The 18,586-nt window shown below is 44.9% G+C and overlaps 1 protein-coding gene across 2 annotated transcripts in view; it reads left to right on the forward strand.

The window, feature by feature from the left end:
• Positions 1–18,586, forward strand: part of KCNK2 (potassium two pore domain channel subfamily K member 2) — a 529,235-nt gene that overhangs the window by 340,800 nt on the left and 169,849 nt on the right. For both annotated transcript variants that reach the window (XM_086927899.1, XM_086927900.1), the window contains exon 5: positions 309–495. In XM_086927899.1, coding sequence (XP_086784025.1) covers positions 309–495 — 187 coding nt within the window. The remainder of the gene's footprint in view (positions 1–308; positions 496–18,586) is intronic.

Consider the following 18,586-nt stretch of genomic DNA (forward strand, 5'->3'; position numbering starts at 1 on the left):
ACGTTGAATGCAACTTATCACCGCTTGAAATATATGAGCCAAATGCTTTAGTTTGTTGTTTCAAGTGTAAAAAGCCAAAGAAAATAACAATTTTCCGGTCTCGTCGGGATACAGGATTTTTCTCATGGTGTTTTATGTGGTGACCTGTGTCAATAAATAAACCTCCTTTTTTTAAGGGGTTGTATTTTCCTAATAACAGTAAAACTGAGTCCTGCTGACAAACTATAATCCTTTGCATTGTTGTTCTAAATTTACACTTTATAAAAACATCTCCCTTCATGATGGTGTTCTATTTGTTTTCGTTGCAGAAATGGAATGTGAGCCAAACGAAAATTCGGATCATATCAACAGTTATATTCATTTTATTTGGCTGTGTGCTGTTTGTTGCCATTCCTTCAGTCATTTTCAAGCACATAGAAGGCTGGAATACACTAGATGCAATTTATTTTGTGGTCATTACTCTAACCACCATTGGATTTGGGGATTATGTTGCAGGTAAGAGCTCATCTCCAATTCATGTACATCTGCTGTCAATACGAATGGAGGCGCTAGCGCATTGGCAAAGCATACAAGGCCTCCCCCTCTTTCTTACCACATTAGAGCCACACTAAAACCTAGAGATTCTTATTTATGGACCATGATGCTGTTGAGTGTGTTGTTTCTCCACAGACAGTTCCACTAGCAGCGGCGGTCCGTGCAGGTAAGCGTTGTGGGGTGGTGGGGCGGGCGGGTACGGAAGGGGTAGAAGTCGACAGATGATGGAATAGCGAACATGTAATAAATAATTAATTCCTATTTCATCATCTGTCAACATCCCCCCTCCCCGCTCACCTTCACGGACCGCTGCTGTCAACTAGTTATTGGTATGGGTAGAGTTAGGATTTTATAGTTTCCTTGTGAATAATTTAATTTTTACCATGGACTCGTTGTAGGAAAGCACAGGGCATGCAGTGTTTCTCATTTCCAGTTTCCAAATAATCCTGCCTTGGCTGGACACGAGAGTGTTTGCTGGTAAACCTCCAGCTTTGAGGGTTTCCCCGGACACATTTAGCCAAGGAAAAATGCAAAAACATCTGTGCACAGACACATATTGCTGCAGCTATTTACCAACTGAAAGATGACATTTCATCCTGGTGTTATAATGCTCTGCCCTTGGTATAATTCCAGGTAACTTACTGGCGCACGCCTCTTAACTAAATCTTCTTTTTGCTCCCACATTCCAATACATGAATGTGTGCAGGTATCAATACCTCTATTCAAAGAGTTGCATTTTAGGAATTGTTTTTTTCTAAAAATATATCATTTGAATAAGTGAGATTTAGCTTGTGATCCTAACATTTTTTTTGCCCAATCATTTAAATATCTTAAGTACATTTAGTACGTGTTATTTTACTTTACTTGTTCTACATCGATCAGTTCTATTTGCAGCAGGAAAAATCATTGTTCACAGTTTTATATTTAAATAAATGTTTAAGGTGTCTTGGGGGTCAGGTACACCATGTCTCAAAAACGTTAGTTGCAAAAACTGAGCTACATAGTTCCCAATTGTGCTGTTCAGCTAAGATTGTGTCTGTTGTTTGCACAAATTGTGAAATAAATGCATTACTGGCATCTAGATCTGTTTTTATGCAGTATTTCCATTCCAGTGATCTCCTTTACAGATGTTCTGCTTAGCGTGCCCTCTTCTACGACCAGCTCAAAGCAGTGGTATAATGGAGCAAACAACTAGTGTGAACGCAGTTAGAGTGGAAAATCAAATTTTGCTCTCCATCATGGCCTATATGACCTTGTAGTGTTTTTCATCAGCTCATCATATCCTTTATTGCTAACAGTCTCCTTATGACTTCCCTCGAAAAATTGGGTGAAAAAAACCCTTTTCCACGGTATTGGTTCCTTGTTTATCCCAGAATCTGATTTTTGCGCCAAGCAGGGGCAGATTTTCCATGAGGGCGTTTAGGGCATTGCCCCTCCAGCCATGGAGGATGGACGAGGAGGAGACTGACCGATGTGTCTGTAGTTCTCCCAATGCCTGCTCTGCAGGTAGTAGAGTACCAGAGCAGGTCACAGGAACACATTGGGCATGTGATGTGTGTTGAGCGACTCGATTATTGCACCATCATGCATGACCAATGTGTCTCAGCGAGGTAGCCTTGTTGGCTGGCAGGCACTAAGAAAAACACCAGAAGCCCCAGCTAAGGATGAGTATTAGGCTCGCCCCAAGCTATGACCTGTGCTGACTGCGTGAGCCTTCTAGAACCCCCCTCCTCCTGCTCCTCCACGTGTTGTCTCATCTCTGAGATGTTTAGCCAATGAGAGGAGCCGGTGCCCTACTGGCAGCAGAGCCCTGTCTGTCTCACTGTTTCTTTGCCGGAGACCTCATTTCCTCGTACCACATGAATCCTCTGAGCTTACAACTTGCCGCCTCACCATTACCTTGGAGAGAGAGAGAGAGAGAAAGAGAGAGAGAGAGAGAGAGAGAGAGAGAGAGAGAGAAAAAGAGAGATATAAAGAGAGAGAGAGAGCGAGAGGGAGGCATAGCACCACGCGACTGCTCCCATTGCGGCCCACACTGCACTCACCCGCAGCTGCAGAAGGTATCAAGAGCTGGGAGGGACACCTTGGCGCCCTGAGTAGAGAGGGTAAATCGTTTGACGGGGGCAGCGGTCCTGTATGTCTGAAACTGTGCGTGTACATGTTTTCCTTACAACTGAGCATGTGTATATGAGCGTATGCAGAAAGCATGCAGAAATCTGCAAAGCTCTGGGCAGAAGGCCAGCACCAGGCCTTACTGAGCTGCCCTGCTGAGCTGCTACCCATCTGCTTCAAGGGAGTGAATAGTTTTCATGGTTTAAGCAGCAGTACGTAAAAGGAACTAAAAACATTACTGCACAGCTAGTTATATAATAATACTTTGAACAGTCACTCTTTGATAGGTCTCTCTTGTCTGAGAGATGGGATCAGCAATTACAGGCATTGGGGTCCTCCATTGCACGTGCAGGCCATGCACACAGGTCCTTTAGTGCGTGTGTAAGCTCCACATGTCTCCATCTGTTCTTCAGTGTCCTTATGGCTTCGGTCAGTTTAACTGCCCCAATGATGAGGTTGTTTACTGAGGCCTCTACCTTGGTGCCCAATCACCCTATAAACTTCATCACAAGGCGCAGACTCGCTCAGATGCGGCAGTAGTGGTATGCCAAAGATAAGGCCGTCTACACCCATCTGCACACAGAAGGGGCCAGGGGCCAGTATCCCAGCTTAAATCCCCCCTTTTAGCCACTATTATAGGGTGGAACAGCTTTTGGCATAGCGCTCTCCTATTCCTGCTGCCTGTAACCACGGCTTCCAACCTTCTTATACTACTTAGTATTGTTGGCGCTGCCATTTTAAATTTCTAGCGGAAAGCCACCAATCCACACAGAATACTGACTCTCTTTCCATGACTAAACACCTGACTACTTATAATTTAGCTAGTCGCAATTTTCAATCTCTTCCTAAACATTAATTTGGCTTCATTATTAATCACAATTTAGATGCCTCTTGCAGAGACGTGGCTTACGATTGGCTCTTCACCTGATGTACTAGTTGCCCTTCTTGCAGGGTTCTGTATTGCTAAACAAGATTGCACTGTGGTGTGGCCCTTATCTTTAAACCCACTTTTACATGTCTTGTTGCCTGACAGTAAAGCCATCATTTTTTGCTTGGGTCTTATCATTTTTCTCTATCTGGCTCCTTTATTTACTGTTCCCCGGGACTGGTCACAGAGTTTCTGTTCAGCTTTGGCAAATGCTATTTCTCTATTTACCTTGAAATATGCTAATTTAAACATATTGGACAATATTAATTTGCATTTGGATGGTCATCTGTGCTCATTAGGACAGGATCTGCCACTTCAAGTCGGGCTCTCCAATGGAACAAGTACTCTCCTTTTTTTTAAAATAAAGGCTAGCCCAGTCATTCTCCCAGCCATCACCAACCTGCTACATATGTCCTTAATTACAGCCATGAAAGCATGCCATGGTCTTCCCTCCTTTAAAGATACCCTCACTGGACTCCTTCAAATTTGAATATTATAGGCCGATCATCCTTCTTACAGTTTTTGCCAACAAGCTCGAAAAGCATATTAAAATGCAGCTATGAGCCTATCTAAAATCCAACCATCTATTGCATCCTTCTCAATCGGGTTTCCATCCCTGCCACAGCACTGAGTCTGCTCGCCTTGTGGCCACTGACAAACTCAAGGCCTCATTGGACCGGAGTGCTGCTTTTGACATTATCTCATTCCACAAACCTCGGTAGACTCAAGGGATGCACCATCACAGGCATTGCCCTGAAGTGGTTTTCTTCCTTTCTAGCAGAAAGAACATTTCAAGTTACCTCTAAAACCTTTACTTCAACAGTGCAGCCTATACACTGTGGTGTTCCCCAGAGGTCATCTTTGAGCCCGATGTTCTTTAATAACTATAAGAAGCAATGCTTCTTATAGTTTGTGAAAGTCTTTCTGATTTTCTTTGAACGGTTTAGGGTTTTTTCCGTTCGCTCTTTACGCACCAAGCCATAATCATTGTTTCCCTACGAAGTGTAACGTAAACCTTAGGCAGAGCGCCTATTACATCTGAAACTCTTTCAAACCCTATCAGCTGTTTTTCCTTCTTTAATAACTATGTTCAACCCCTCACCGACCCCTCACCGACATCACAAATACTTTTCTCCTTTCATCTACTTGTATGCTGATGATAAACAGTTTATCATCAACTTAGCACTTGCAGCAGACAAAGACCCTTTGCAGCTTAACACCTGCCTTCAAGCAGTCGCCAAATGCATGGACAGCAACTGTTAAAACTGAACGGCAATAGGATGGAGATCTTAATCGTAGGCTACCAACGTAACCTATTGAGATCTTAATGCTGGTCAGGAGAGTTCATCCCTGTGCCGGTTCCTGTTGAGGTGGTAGAAAGTCTCTTTTTTTTAGATTTACAACCAGCTCAAGTTTGAGTTCCTGATCAATGCTGTGCCTGCCTGATGTTTTGGTCATTGAGGCCTCCGGTAGCTCCTTTAGATGATTCCCAGAGCTACTCAAAGAACATAGTTTAGGCTTTGATTATCTTTTGTCTAGACTATGGTAATGTGCTTTATTTAGGAATCAACAAGGCCCTGTTCCACATTATTCATGTGATTCAGAAATGGTAGGTCACCTTCTTTGTTACTTGCCTAGGGCAGATCCTATATCTCTGGCATGCTTTGGGACCTTAATTGGTCCCCAACTGTTAAGTGTATTCAACTTAAGGCACTCTGCTTCACCTACAAAGACATGTCCAATTCTGGCCATACTTACCTCTGACACTTAATTAGTAATTTTTGTCATACCAGACAGCTTCATTCCTCATGTTTTCTGCTGCTCCAGGTCCCTAAATATAGCAGGACCAGAGCAGGTGGGTGTTTTTCAATATTAGGCTGCCAAGCTGCCAAAATCCCTTCCCTTGCAACTGTGGAGCTGCCCTAATGAGGGACATTTTTGTAGGCTTCTCAAAATGTGTCTTACCTAACTGCTCTCCTCGCTTGAGATGCACTGTCTAGCTCTACTTAGGGCTTGGAAACCCTTTTTGGGCAGTGGTATACTTTAAAGAAATTTAAAGTTTAAAAAACGTCTTTCCTGAGTAGTCCAGAGGTTCAACCAATAAATAATTGCGCATAATTCAGTTGTCTCCTTGATTTTGTTTTTAATCTCTTTATTTGCATTTTATAGTTTTCTTGTGAAATACAATGCGTGAATTCACAATTATCAGTGCCAACATATGGCGGATTACATTTCCATTATTTCGACTTGTGCATTTCTTACATGATACTTTATGACTAACGGATAACGAAAGAATGTCGGTAACATACTTCACATATATGGCTTCTAACAGTAAATTACTGTTTTGGGTCTGTTTATATGTGTAGCCATGTCTGATGCTGTTTACTATTCAACTACTCAACACAATAAAACAACTTCTTTGCTATTTAAGCATCTCCCACTGTGTTTAACCCTCTCCCATCCCTTTTTGGCTTTTCTCCTCATGTCTTAAAGTCATGAGATATTTTTGCTTATGCGTCAGTCCTCTCCACAGTAGTTTTGTGACAACCCTAGGCTAGATGCCTGCTTTGATACAGTCTGTTTGCAATCACTGATTATCCCTTCTTCAGTCTCTGTCATGTGATGCTACCCCATCCTGCATTGGCCCAGTATGTTTTAATGTTACCAATATAGTGTGCCAGTGCTGTGCAATGGGGTATTTGTGCAGCCCGCTGTATCTTCTTTGTGTAGAGCTACGCTTTCAGCCTGGGCCCACAACAGGAGGTACTACTTCCAGCACTCTGGTAAGGGAGGATGTTTATTCTTCCATCTCCGGGTGATCTGTCTTTTAGCTGCTATAAGGCCTAGATCTATTAATCTGGATATTACTTTGTGCATTTTTTGACTGGGGAACACACCTAGTATGCACTCCTTCCCATGCTTGTAACCGTGGGCCGTCCGTGTACTCCGCCAAGCAGGTCCCGACCTCTTGCCAATATCTGTGTAATAGAGGACAGGACCACAGTATATGAAGAAGGTCAGCTCAGACCTGATCACAATGGGGGCAAGCTGCCGTTGTTCGTTGAAAGTATCTGCTTATTTTGTCTGGTGATAAATAGGTTCTATGAATGATAACAAACTGAAGGATGCAGAATTTTGCATTCTGCTAAATTTGTGTGCACTTGCCAATATCCTTCCCCACTCCTTTTCCTCCCAGGGCCTACATCTGTTTGCCGCCCAGTTGGTGCGCAAATTACAAAAAACAATTTGATGGACAGAATGTAGATCAATGTCTTACATTCACCCCAGTACAAGGATCTGGGCCTAAATCCATCGTTTTTTGCACTCCACACCACCCTGGGTCAGATAATGGCTTTATGCAATCAGCTCTGACCCTGTGCCCCATGGGAACAGTCCAGTCCGAACTACAACAGCAATATCTTTCCCAGACCGTATCAAGCATCCGAGGACCGGACCGGTTTCGAGGTAACACCTCTCATCAGCCCGGCTAGCTTGACCCCAGTTGGTGTGCAGCGTCTCTAGAGGTCTTAATGTGTGCGTTAGTAGTGCTTCCGTTAGCCTATGCACTGTATGGCTGCCCTTCCCCATAACATGCAGGTATTGTTTTACTAAATGGGATTGGGGCTCAATGCTCATGTCCCCCCAGGACATTGTCAGAGCAGATATTATACAGTTGCATAATATAAATTGGCCCTGTGGCATGTCTGTGTCTTGGGCTAACTTGTCAAAAGATAATACTGTTCCATCTTCGTATATGTCACCCAGCGTCTGTACCCCCGCAGCATGCCAGGGTTCCAGCACCCTGCTTGATGTACCCACTCCACACGGTACCAAGAAGGGGTAGTGCGGGTGCATAGGGGGTCATTTGCCGGTTGAGATACAGGCTACATCTGTAGCAGCGGTGAGCCAGGGTTAGTGAGGTCAGCGTCGGGGTAGGTAGGGGTCTTGGCGGTGGGATGAGACAAGTGGCAGCTCCTGGTTAACAACCAGGGTGGTTGTACAGTAGCCATGTCAGCTAATTGCAGTCCTGCCAGCCATTTTGTCTCCCACTGTAGTTGCGCAGCTAAGTAGTATAGTTCCATATTGGGAACTGCCAGGCCCCCTTTTTCATTGGCGCATGTAGCTTCCATAGAGCTACTCTTGTTCCAGATGAAGTCTCTAAGCAATTGTTCCAATTCAGAAAAGTTTTAACCTGAATGTATTAGGGCAGATTCGTGAAGTAATGCAAGAGTCTAGGCTGTATCACCATTTTGGACATGGTTATTCTGCCCATGATGTTTATCTGCAGCGTTTTCCAAAATTTTATTTGGGAGCAGATGGATAATATGCCTCTGGTTAGACTGCCATCCAAGATGTCTCTTGCACAGTCATATATGTGTATACCTAAGTACCAGAAGGATGAGGGCTGCCACTTAATACACCCACCATTGACCGTAAGCCCTGGGTCCTCCCCTTCATGTTTAAAGGGATAGAGGCATTACTTATTCCAATTCACCTTCAGCCCGGACAACCCAGCGAATCACTGCAAAATCTCCACTATGGTGTCCGTCACATTGTCAATGTCCTTATACATAGTAGTAGGTCATCTGTTTATAAGGACGCCATGTGTGGACCGTCACCCAGGCAAATGACCCAGTCATTACCACTCCTGAAAAAATGTACTGCAAGTGGTTCCATAGCCAATGAAAATAGTAAAGGAAAAAGGGGGGACCCCTGTCTTGTTCCTCTGCCTATTGGAAAGCTCCCTGATATTTGTCATCCTGTGCCGATCCGGATGAGAGGCTGCGTATATAGCAGCCTCACAAGGTTCGAAAAGTTACTCCAAAAGCGTATTGGCGGAGGACCGAGAATAGATAGGGCCATTGGAGAGAGCTGAAGGCCTCCTCTAGGTCTAGGACCAAGCAGCCTGAGCTGGGCCAAAGATGTGTTGCATATTCTTGGAGCCAGAAGAATCTCTGTATATTCTGGTCCGAATGCACCAATGACTGCACCAGCAGTGCCAGCCTAGCCGAGGTTACCCTAGCTAATATTTTATAATCGGTGTTGAGAAGTGCCAGCAGTCGGTATTAACCCAGTTGCGATGGACCCCTGTCTGGTTTAGGAAGAGATATTAGTAATGCCTCTTGTTGTGATGCCCTAAAAGTGTGGAGGCCCACAGTGCTGCGTCGTATACTGTTTTTATCTGAGGCACAAGCAGTGTAGCATATGCTTTGTAAAATTAGAGCGGCAGGCCATCCAGGCCAGGGTACGTTCCTGTACCCGGAGCATGTATACTTGCTAGGATTTCTTTGGGGATGACCGGTGCATCTAACTCTAATCGTTGCTCGGGGGTGAGCAATTTCTGCAAGGAATTGTTGGATCTTCTTAGGCGGTGCAGTGGTGGTGGATTTATAAACTCTGCGTAATGTCTTGTAAATTCAGAGTGTATTTCTTTTTATGTGTATAGTAGTGTGCCATCTGAAGCTCGGATCGCTGTTATGGACGTCTGGGTATTCTCTTGTCTGATAAGCCATGCAAGTAGGCGTCCTGCCCTGTCTGAAGCGCTGTGAATGCGTGCTGAGTGTGACTTATGATTGAGGCATCTCAATCGCTCCAGCAGCTGTTCTTTTCTCATTGAGATTTGGTCTTAATAGCGGGTCTTGTATCACTTGAGATTTTAGGTGGAGTAGCCCATCTTCCACCTTCCTGGTGTCTGTTTCTATTACTCTACTCACACCTATTTGTGTGTTTAGGCAGTGGCCCCTATTACCACTTTGAAGGCGTCCCACTCTGTTAGGCATGAGGAGGCAGTGTTTGTATTGTCGTTAAAGTAATTAATGGTTTCTGTGTTGAGAGCTTCAGGAAATAGTTTATCTTCTAGTGTCTCGGGTTGTAAGCACCACCTGGGGAGGGCTGCATGGGCAGTGTCCCATGAAATTTGCAGGAATTGTGGGTTATAATCTGAATGGGTCCTGCCCAAGTATTCAGTCTTCTTCACTACCGTTAGGATCTCTTTCATGCAGAGCAGCTTGTCCAACCTAACATGTAGCCTATGGGAGCTCGATTAGTAGGAGTATACCCTGTCCGTATGATTTCTTTGTCTCCAGACGTCTATGAGCTGCCAGGTTACCATCCAGTCATTTAATGCCCTCTTGGCTATTGTCATGGGTGTGCTAGGGAGGTGGGGAAAAGGAACGGTCAAGAGTTACATCCAACACACAGTTGAAGTCATCACCCAACAACCAGGGTATTCCACGCCAGTTAGAACGTCTGCCAGTCAATGTATCTAAGTATGATGACTGGCGTGTTGGGTGCCTAATACTATTTGTCTGCCATTAAGACGGCCCTTTACAAGAATATACCACCCCTCTGTGGCTATCACTTATTCCTCAGGTCTAAAGGGGGCGCCTGGTCTGATCCAGATCAGTGCTCCCCAAGCGAAGGCTGAGTATCCGGTACCATGGAGCTGCCCTCGCCATCTCCTCTGCAGGTTCGTTTTTTCAGGAGTTGTGAGGTGTGTTTCCTGTAGAAGGACTATTTGGGCCTAGTGCCTTTTAAGGTATGAGTATATTGAGTATCTACGGGAAGGTGTGTGGATTCCCCGGACATTCCATGTACATACGTTAGTGGCTGTCAGAGGAGTGGTGGAGTTGGTTCTGGTAGCTGTCACGTCGTGGGAGCTAGTCTGTCACATTTAAGCGGAACCATGTAGAGAGAGAGAGGGGGGGTGTATTATTTCTGGGTTTTTGTGGGTTTGTAATCTGGCTGATATGCCATAACAAACAAACAAATGTGAACTAACATATTAAATACCAGAAGGGCGAGATTGCAACTTGCATCCATCCAATCTTTCATTCAAAACATTGTGCCAACTTTGGCTAATAGGGTCGGGCAATGCGTTTGACGGGTGCTGACTGAATGGTTATATGGCTCCACCCGATGGTTATGTGATTCGTGGAAACCAGCAGAGGCATAACGGACACCCCGCAGTGCGGGGGCCCCACTCTTCTATATATGAAGGGGGTCCCCTCAGCGTGTTCGTCCAGGGTGTGTGTCAGACACAGTGCCTCCTGTAAAGCAGGCGTAGCTTGCAGCCTGCTTTGAGCTGACGGGCTGACTCAGAAGTGAAGGGAAACAAAATAACTGCTTTTGTTTCTCTTTCACTCCGAGCCTGCCAGGCCCCTTATAAGAGCAGATCCCCCCTCCCGCTCCTCCTCACAGACAGTGTCTTCAACTGCCTGTCTGAGAGGGAAAGAGGCTGCACAGACCTTAATAGGGCAGAGATAAGGCGCCACCTTTAATTGCAATAGATAAATATAGCGACCTGTTCACCATTTAACATTCTGCAAAAAGACACCAATGTGGTTCTTTAATAAGAAATCATTGTTATTCCTTTGAATATGCCCTCTTGTCTTTGTGAGTCAGGGGTCACCAGGGCAGCTGTAGAGCACAGTTAAAGTGTTTTTCTTACACTGCCTGTTTAAACTATGAACTAATTAGGGGAAAAAAACTATATGATTTTTATAATTATTGTACTGGTTGGAACATTAAAATATTGCTCATGCCCGTATAAAACCAGTTAGGTGGCAACCATAGGAAGAGGATGTGTCCAACTGTAGAAACATAACCCGGACTCTACTTAGGGGCAATGGAGGGACAAAATATAGCTGGAATGAGTGGTGATGGATGTGGAGGGGTGATTGCATATGAGTGATTGCGGTAGATGAGCGCTAAGGAAGTGGACCCCCTCCCCCAAAAGGTTCTCCTACAACACCGCAAGCAAAACAATATATATCATACATCATGCAAAAAACAAACATACATTTTCTACCAGTACCCTAGATGAAATTCTAAGACAAAAAGTGAATCTTTTCCAATCACACCCGTTTCTGTTTGTTTTATGCACTGTTTTATTTTTGATATATATTCTGTATGAGATATAATGTTTCGCTTGTGAATTTAGTTCCATTTCACAAAGAGATTGTGTAGTAGAAAAAGCTGTTGAAAGAAATTAATTAGCAAGCACACAGTTGTGCCTTGCGTAGGGATCTTGTTTTGTTAATGGTCTGCTGTAAGGGGACAGGGGTAGCATTTTGTTTTTAAAAAGTTAAATGCAGGCATGGTGTCCTCTGCACCCAAGGGGAGTTGTTGTGTGCAGAGCTTAATTTGTAAAATATTAAGTGCCGGGGCCCTGACCAGGAGGCCACTGCAACTCGCACCAACCATCTCTCCTGTCATCGTTGTCAAAACAACTAATAGCCTTCTCTCTCGCCAGCAAGTGCTACAGTTCAGATTATTCAAGGTCCCCAAAGCTAAAGGAATGACTATGGCGGCAGATATTAGTAATTTTTAATAATATTGTATTTATAAACAACTGTTGTCCTACTCATATCTAAATTAGGTGAGCAGCGCCACCATGTGGCAGACTGTCCTAAGTGGGGTGTTAACAATTAAGCGCCGGTGTGGAGCACCGGAAACAAATTAATATCCAATGTTCAGCATCGGAACCAATGGCTCAAATTAAGCACTGGTACTTGTGTGGGGAAGTAATATATTTAAATTCAAGCTGGATAATTGAAAAGGTAATTCAATTACAAGTATTTTAAATGTACTACCCAAATCAGCAATTACCCATGCATGCCTGGAATATCACAGATATCTGCACTATTTTCTCTATGCGTTTTTTATTGAGTGCATTGTCTAGAATATCACTAGTGGAACTATCTGTAGTGTCCTTAGAAGCAAATTGTAGGGGGGCATACATTAGGCCATAGTTAAACTGGTGGCTGTACTTTATGAGATGAAGTAGCCCCTGCCAAACATTATAAGGATATTACAACTCACTGAGGAGTTCATGACCATATAGCACCGTGGTACTCATAGTACGGCCCGCGGGCCGCCAGCAGCCCGGCAGGCCTTCCTTGGCGGCCAGCGGACCGTGCAGGTAATGTACCCATGGCCCCCAGAGAGAAAGTTGAGAAAGAGTGAGAAAGTGGGGAGAGAGTGAGAGTAGAGAGAGAGAGTGTGGAGAGAGAGTGTGGCGAGAGAGACAGTGGAGAGAGAGAGAGTGGAGAGAGAGACAGAGTGGAGAGAGAGAGAGGAGACAGAGTTGAGAGAGAGAGTAGGGAGAGAGAGACTAACTGAGAGACTGAGAGACTGACTGAGACTGACTGAGAGACTGACTGACTGACAGAGGCAGAGACTGACTAACAGAGAGACTGACTGACTGACAGACAGAGACAGAGACTGACTGACAGAGAGACTAACTGACAGAGAGAGAGACTGCCATATAGAGAGAGAGACTGACTGGCTGAGAGAGATTGACTGACTTAGAGAGAGACTGACTGACTGGCAGAGAGACTGACTGACTGACTGAGGTAGAGAGAGACTGACAGAGAGAGACTGAGAGAGAGACTGGCAGAGAGAGAGAGAGTCAGAGACTTGACTTAGATAGACTTATTGACTGACAGAGAGACTGACTGACAGAGAGCGAGACGGACTGACAGAGAGACTGACTGACTGAGAGAGAGAGTCTGGCTGACAGAGAGAGACTGACAGAGACAGACTAGCTGACAGAGAGACTGACACAGAGATTGAGAGACACTAACTGACTGAGAGAGAGAATGACTTACTGAGAGAGAGACTAGCTGGATGAGAGAGAGACTGACTGACAGAGAGAGACTGACTGACTGACAGAGAGAGAGAGACTGACAGAGACTGACTTCCTGAGACAGAGAGAGACTGACAGAGACTGACTGACAGAGCGAGAGAGACTGACAGAGATAGACTGACAGAGAATGACTGACAGAGAGAGAGACTGACAGAGAGAGAGAGACTGACTGACTAACAGAGACTGACAGAGAGAGAGAGACTGACAGAGAGAGAGACTGACTGACCGTGAGAGAAACTGACTGACCGGGAGAGACTGACTGACCAGGAGAGAGACTGACTGCCTGACTAGGAGAGAGACTGACTGACCGGGAGAGAGACTGACCGACCAGGAGAGAGACTGACTGACGGAGAGAGAGACTGACAGGGACTGATTGACAGAGAGAGAGACTGACACAGAGAGAATGACATGGAGAGCGAGACTGACTGGCTGACAGAGAGAGACTAAGACTGAGAGAGACTGACTGAACGGGAGAGAGACTGACTGACTGACAGAGAGAAGGAAAGACTGAGAGAGAGACTGACTAACAGAGAGATACTTACAGAGAGAGAGAGAGAGACTGACAGAGACTGACTAACTTAGAGAGAGAATTGCAGAGAGAGACTGACAGACTGAGAGAGAGAGACTGACAGAGAGAGACTGACAGAGAGAGAGAGAGAGAGAGAGAGAGAGAGAGAGAGAGAGAGAGACTGAATGGCTGCCTGACAGAGAGAGAGACTAAGACTGACAGAGAGAGACTCAGAGAGAGAGAGATATTGACTGACTGAGAGAGGGAGACTTGACAGAGAGACTGACTGACAGAGAGAGAGAGAGAGAGAGAGAGAGAGATAGAGACTGACTGACTAAGAGAGAGAGACTGACAGAGAGAGAGAGACTGACAGAGAGAGACTGACTAAGAGAGAGAGACTGACAGAGAGAGACTGAGAGAGAGAGAAAGACTGACTGAGAGAGAGAATAAGACTGACAGAGAGAGACTGACTGACAGAGAGAGACTGACTGAGCGAGAGACTGACAGAGAGAGACTGACAGAGAGAGACTGACAGAGAGAGACTGACAGAGAGACTGACTGAGAGAGAAAGCCTGACAGAGAGAGCCTGACAGAGAGAGAGAGACTGACTGAGAGAGAAAGAGGGCGAAAGACTGAGAGATAGAGAGAGAGAGAGACTGACTGACTGACTGACAGAGAGAGAGACTAGGGCTGTCAGAGAGAGAGACTAAGACTGACAGAGAGAGACTGACTGACTGTGTGAGAGAGACTGAGAGAGAGAGATTGACAGAGAGAGACTGACTGACAGAGAGTGAGAGAGAGAGACTGACTGAGCGAGAGAGGGAAAGAGACTGAATGACTGACAGAAATAGAGACTGACTGGCGGAGAGAGAGACTGACTGTCTGAGAAAGAGACAGAGCGAGAGACTGTGATGGAATTGGGGTCAAAGTGTGCATAAAGCTATGCAATGCCTCTTAAGATTGCTATTGTCTGCTAATAAAAATGTATTATCAAAAATTGCTCTTTGTGGTTACATCTGCTTTTGAAATACAGCATTGTCTAATGTTTTGAAACGGGTTTGATTTTTTATACTCTAGCCCCGCCCCCGAACTGACCCCACCCCCCCACTGACCCCGCCCTACCGGTGCGGACTTCATCCACAAACCACACTGTAATTTTTGCCCCGACAGAAAGTTTGTGAGTACCCATGATATAGCGGAACGAGGCAGAAGGTGACTCATTATCATATACGGCAGCGGGTACTTTATTCCATGTAATACATGGTAACACCATCACCTTTACCACAAGCCACTTAAATCCTTGGTGTATAGCTATTGGTGTAACAATGGCCCCTGCAGCACCCATGGCGCGGAGGCACCCCGGGCTCCAGGGTGCCCCCTCCTGGACTGTGCACAGGCGTTGAGGTCCCTGTCCTAAAAGCTACTGACTGGGTCCAGGGCGTGGGGGGCCCTCTCTGTGAAATTTGCAGGGGGCCCCCTTAGGTTTCGTTACGCCACTGGAAAGCAGTGCTGCTACTGTGTGTGCCTGGGTTTGTGGCTTGCGTTTAACATCATGTGTCTCAAAGGAAGATGCCCCCAAGCTCAGTTTGGCAAATTATATCATTCTTTAGTAAATATTTCAGCTTTCAGTTTTTTCAAGCTAGATGTTCTCACAGGATTAGTTACCAAAAGTGCTTCCTAGATACAGTCAGCAATAAAATAGGATAAGAACTATCCGGGTCAATCTTGGTTTTTTTTTTGTATTGGCATAATCTCCTATTCGTATCAGGATTCAGGAATCAAATTTAAGGAAATAAATCCCTAAGACTATCTAAGAAAGAGGAGCTACTCCCTAAGATTTAAAAGAGTAAATTAAATTCCACAATTAATACTGTCTCATCTGTCTATTTAGGCAAATCGTCTCTGAAAAATATTGTATAATAATCAAATGTGGCAGGTGTTTGGTGAAGTAGCAGCATTGGGCATCTGTTACTACAGCAGAAAATTCCAGTTTTATTCTATTATTCGGGTGGCTAGTGCCTGCTCGGTATGCTGTCTAGAGGGATAGTGTACCATATGCATCTCTCTATCAGAGTTTAATTCCCAATCTTGAGATGGCTGATGGAAAAGGTCAACAAAAACTCCTCTTTACTTTTGTCCCTCAACCCCTTCCAAATCAAAAGTCTCCATATTTTCTCTCCTCATCCTGTTCTTTAATTCTTGATTACTTTCCCAATAAGTATCTTTATGTTAATACAAAGATCCTCACTCAACCTCTCTGGCCTGAGTGAGGTACTAAGATGGCTTTAATGGAAAGGTTAACATTTGCATTAGCATGATGAAACTTCTTTGAGCTGCATGTTGCAAATATTTTTCCCCCACTTTTTTGTTATTCGTATTGTGGTCAAACATAAATTCCAAATTTTGTTAAATGCCTAAATGGTGATTTCCAGTAAAATGGTTGATTTGAACTTTTTGCAATTATCTGGGGTTAGCTCCTCCCAGGAAAGCAGGCATTTTGAATATACCTTAGTGGGGCGCCAAGCATACTTGTAAAGTATGTGGTTTTTTAAATGTATTAATGCAATTGCCTCTTTGTTTATAACAAAACGCAAACCCTTGGAACATCAGTGTGCTTGCGGTACAATACAATTTCGTAGCTGATGTCTCCTTTAAAAAGTAATAAGGAAGTCTAGTGTGGATCAGAGTAGAGGTGGTAGTAAATATTTATTTATTTATTTATTTATTTCTGGCGATTTTTAGAGCGCGCAAATACCCTGGGGTGTCTCGGCGCTGTAGTTGCAGAACTCTCCGGAGGAGGGGGGGGGGGATTAGGCAGGGAACAACCAAGTCTTCAGTTGCTTTCTGAAGTGAAGAAGGGTCGGAGCGCTCTTGATGTTTAGAGGAAGTGCGTTCCACATTTTGGCCGTGGCCACAGCAAAACGTTTGTTGCCCCAGTTGGCCCTTCTTGTACGGGGGACCATGAGTAGGTGCGCTGAGGATGACCGCAGAGTTCTAGCATGTTCAAGCGGTCGGAAGGCTTTCCTTAAGAATAAGGGTCCTTGATCGTGAATGGCCTTATATGCAATGCATAAAGCCTTAAACTTGATGCGGCTCCTCACCGGTAGCCAATGTAATTGTCGAATGTAGGGGGAAACTGATGCAAATCTAGGGATAGATAGCAATGTTCTGGCAGCAGCGTTCTGGACAGTTTGGAGTTTATTAAGAACCTTTTGTTGTGTATTGAGTAACAATGCATTGCAGTAACCAGTTTTGGAGAATACTAGTGTACTGACCAAGGTTTTACCTGCATGTGACGGAAGGTATGGGATTAGTTTTTTTATCCTTTTTAGTACGTGGAAGGAAGAAGAAACCACCGCATTGACATGTTGCTGGAATGTCAATTTGTTATCGAAGATAACGCCCAAGTTGCGTACCTTCGTCACAGGTTCTGGTGGTTGTCCCATCTGGTGAGGCCACCATTGAGGGGACCAGGTGGGTTGAAGCCTCCCGAATGTCATCACTTCTGTCTTATCAGAGTTAAGTTTAAGACAGTTGGATGACATCCAGGAGCTTATTGCCTTCATTCCCATTTGGAAATTGGCTGCTACTGAGATTCCGTCATTATGTATCGATAATACCAATTGGGTATCGTCAGCGTAAGTAGTGAGGGAGATTGCACAGGATTTTATGACCCTCGCCAGGTCCGACACATAGATATTAAATAGTGTCGGACTTAGCGAGGATCCCTGTGGTACTCCACATGGCAAGGAGAAGGTCTGGGATGTGAAATTGCCTAGTTTCACTGTTTGTGAACGGTTCGACAGGAATGAGGCCAGGAGGTTTTTTGCTTTGCATGTGATTCCTATGGCTTCGACACGGTCGATCAAGGTGGCGTGGTCGACCGTGTCGAAGGCCGCAGATAGGTCCAGGAGTACTAGAACTGCGGCTCCTCCATTATCCATTGTAGACCTAATCTCATCTGCTGCTTTCAACAGTGCCGTCTCTGTTCCGTGGCCCTGTCGGAACCCAAATTGGGTGTCATCCAGTAGATTATTGTGATGGATGTAATTTGACAGCTGGATATTCATGATCTTTTCAAAGATCTTTGCAGGGAATGGGAGACAGGCAATGGGCCTATAACTAGCAGGAAGGAGAGGGTCTAGACTAGGTTTTTTAAGCAGCGGTTTGATTATTGCTTTTTTCCACTGCGGGGGGTATACACCGGATTCAAACATTGCATTGCAGATGGTGGTTAGGGGAGGGGCAATAACCTCCGAGATGAGGTTGAGAATGTTTGGAGGGCAAGGGTCCAAAGGTGAGCTGGATTTTGGTTCGAGCGATCAGTGGTTGAATGAATTCACAGGAGGTGGGTTCAAAATCTGCGAATAAGGGAGCGGTGTCAGCTGTGGAATGAGAGGGAATGGTCGCTATCTCAGGTGTAAATGTGTTAAAGATGGCTCTAACCTTGTCCTCGAAAAAATTGGCTAATGCATCAGAAAGGGCTTGAGACCCTTCTGACTGAGGAACAGATGGATTGGACAGATAGGTTACTACTTGAAATAGTTTCCCTGAGGAGTTTTTCGCCTCATTAATTTGGCTTGTATAGTATGTCGTTTTTTCTGTTTTTATGAGTTTTTTATAGTTAGTGAGAGCGCTTTTGTAACTAATCTTGTCAGATGTGTTAAAGTTACGGCGCCACTGCCGTTCCAGGTTTCTGCAATACTGACGCTGAAGTCTGAGCGGCTCAGAAAACCAGGGGGCTGATGGGCGTTTTCTAGTACGGTGGGAGGTTTTAGGAGGTGCTACTTTGTTGCAGGCTTCGATCAGAATCTCCGTGTAAGTGTCTGACGCTGCTATGGGATCATGCTCATTA

Source organism: Lissotriton vulgaris, chromosome 6 (assembly GCF_964263255.1).
Source record: "Lissotriton vulgaris chromosome 6, aLisVul1.2, whole genome shotgun sequence".
NCBI classification, from domain to species: Eukaryota; Metazoa; Chordata; class Amphibia; order Caudata; family Salamandridae; genus Lissotriton; species Lissotriton vulgaris.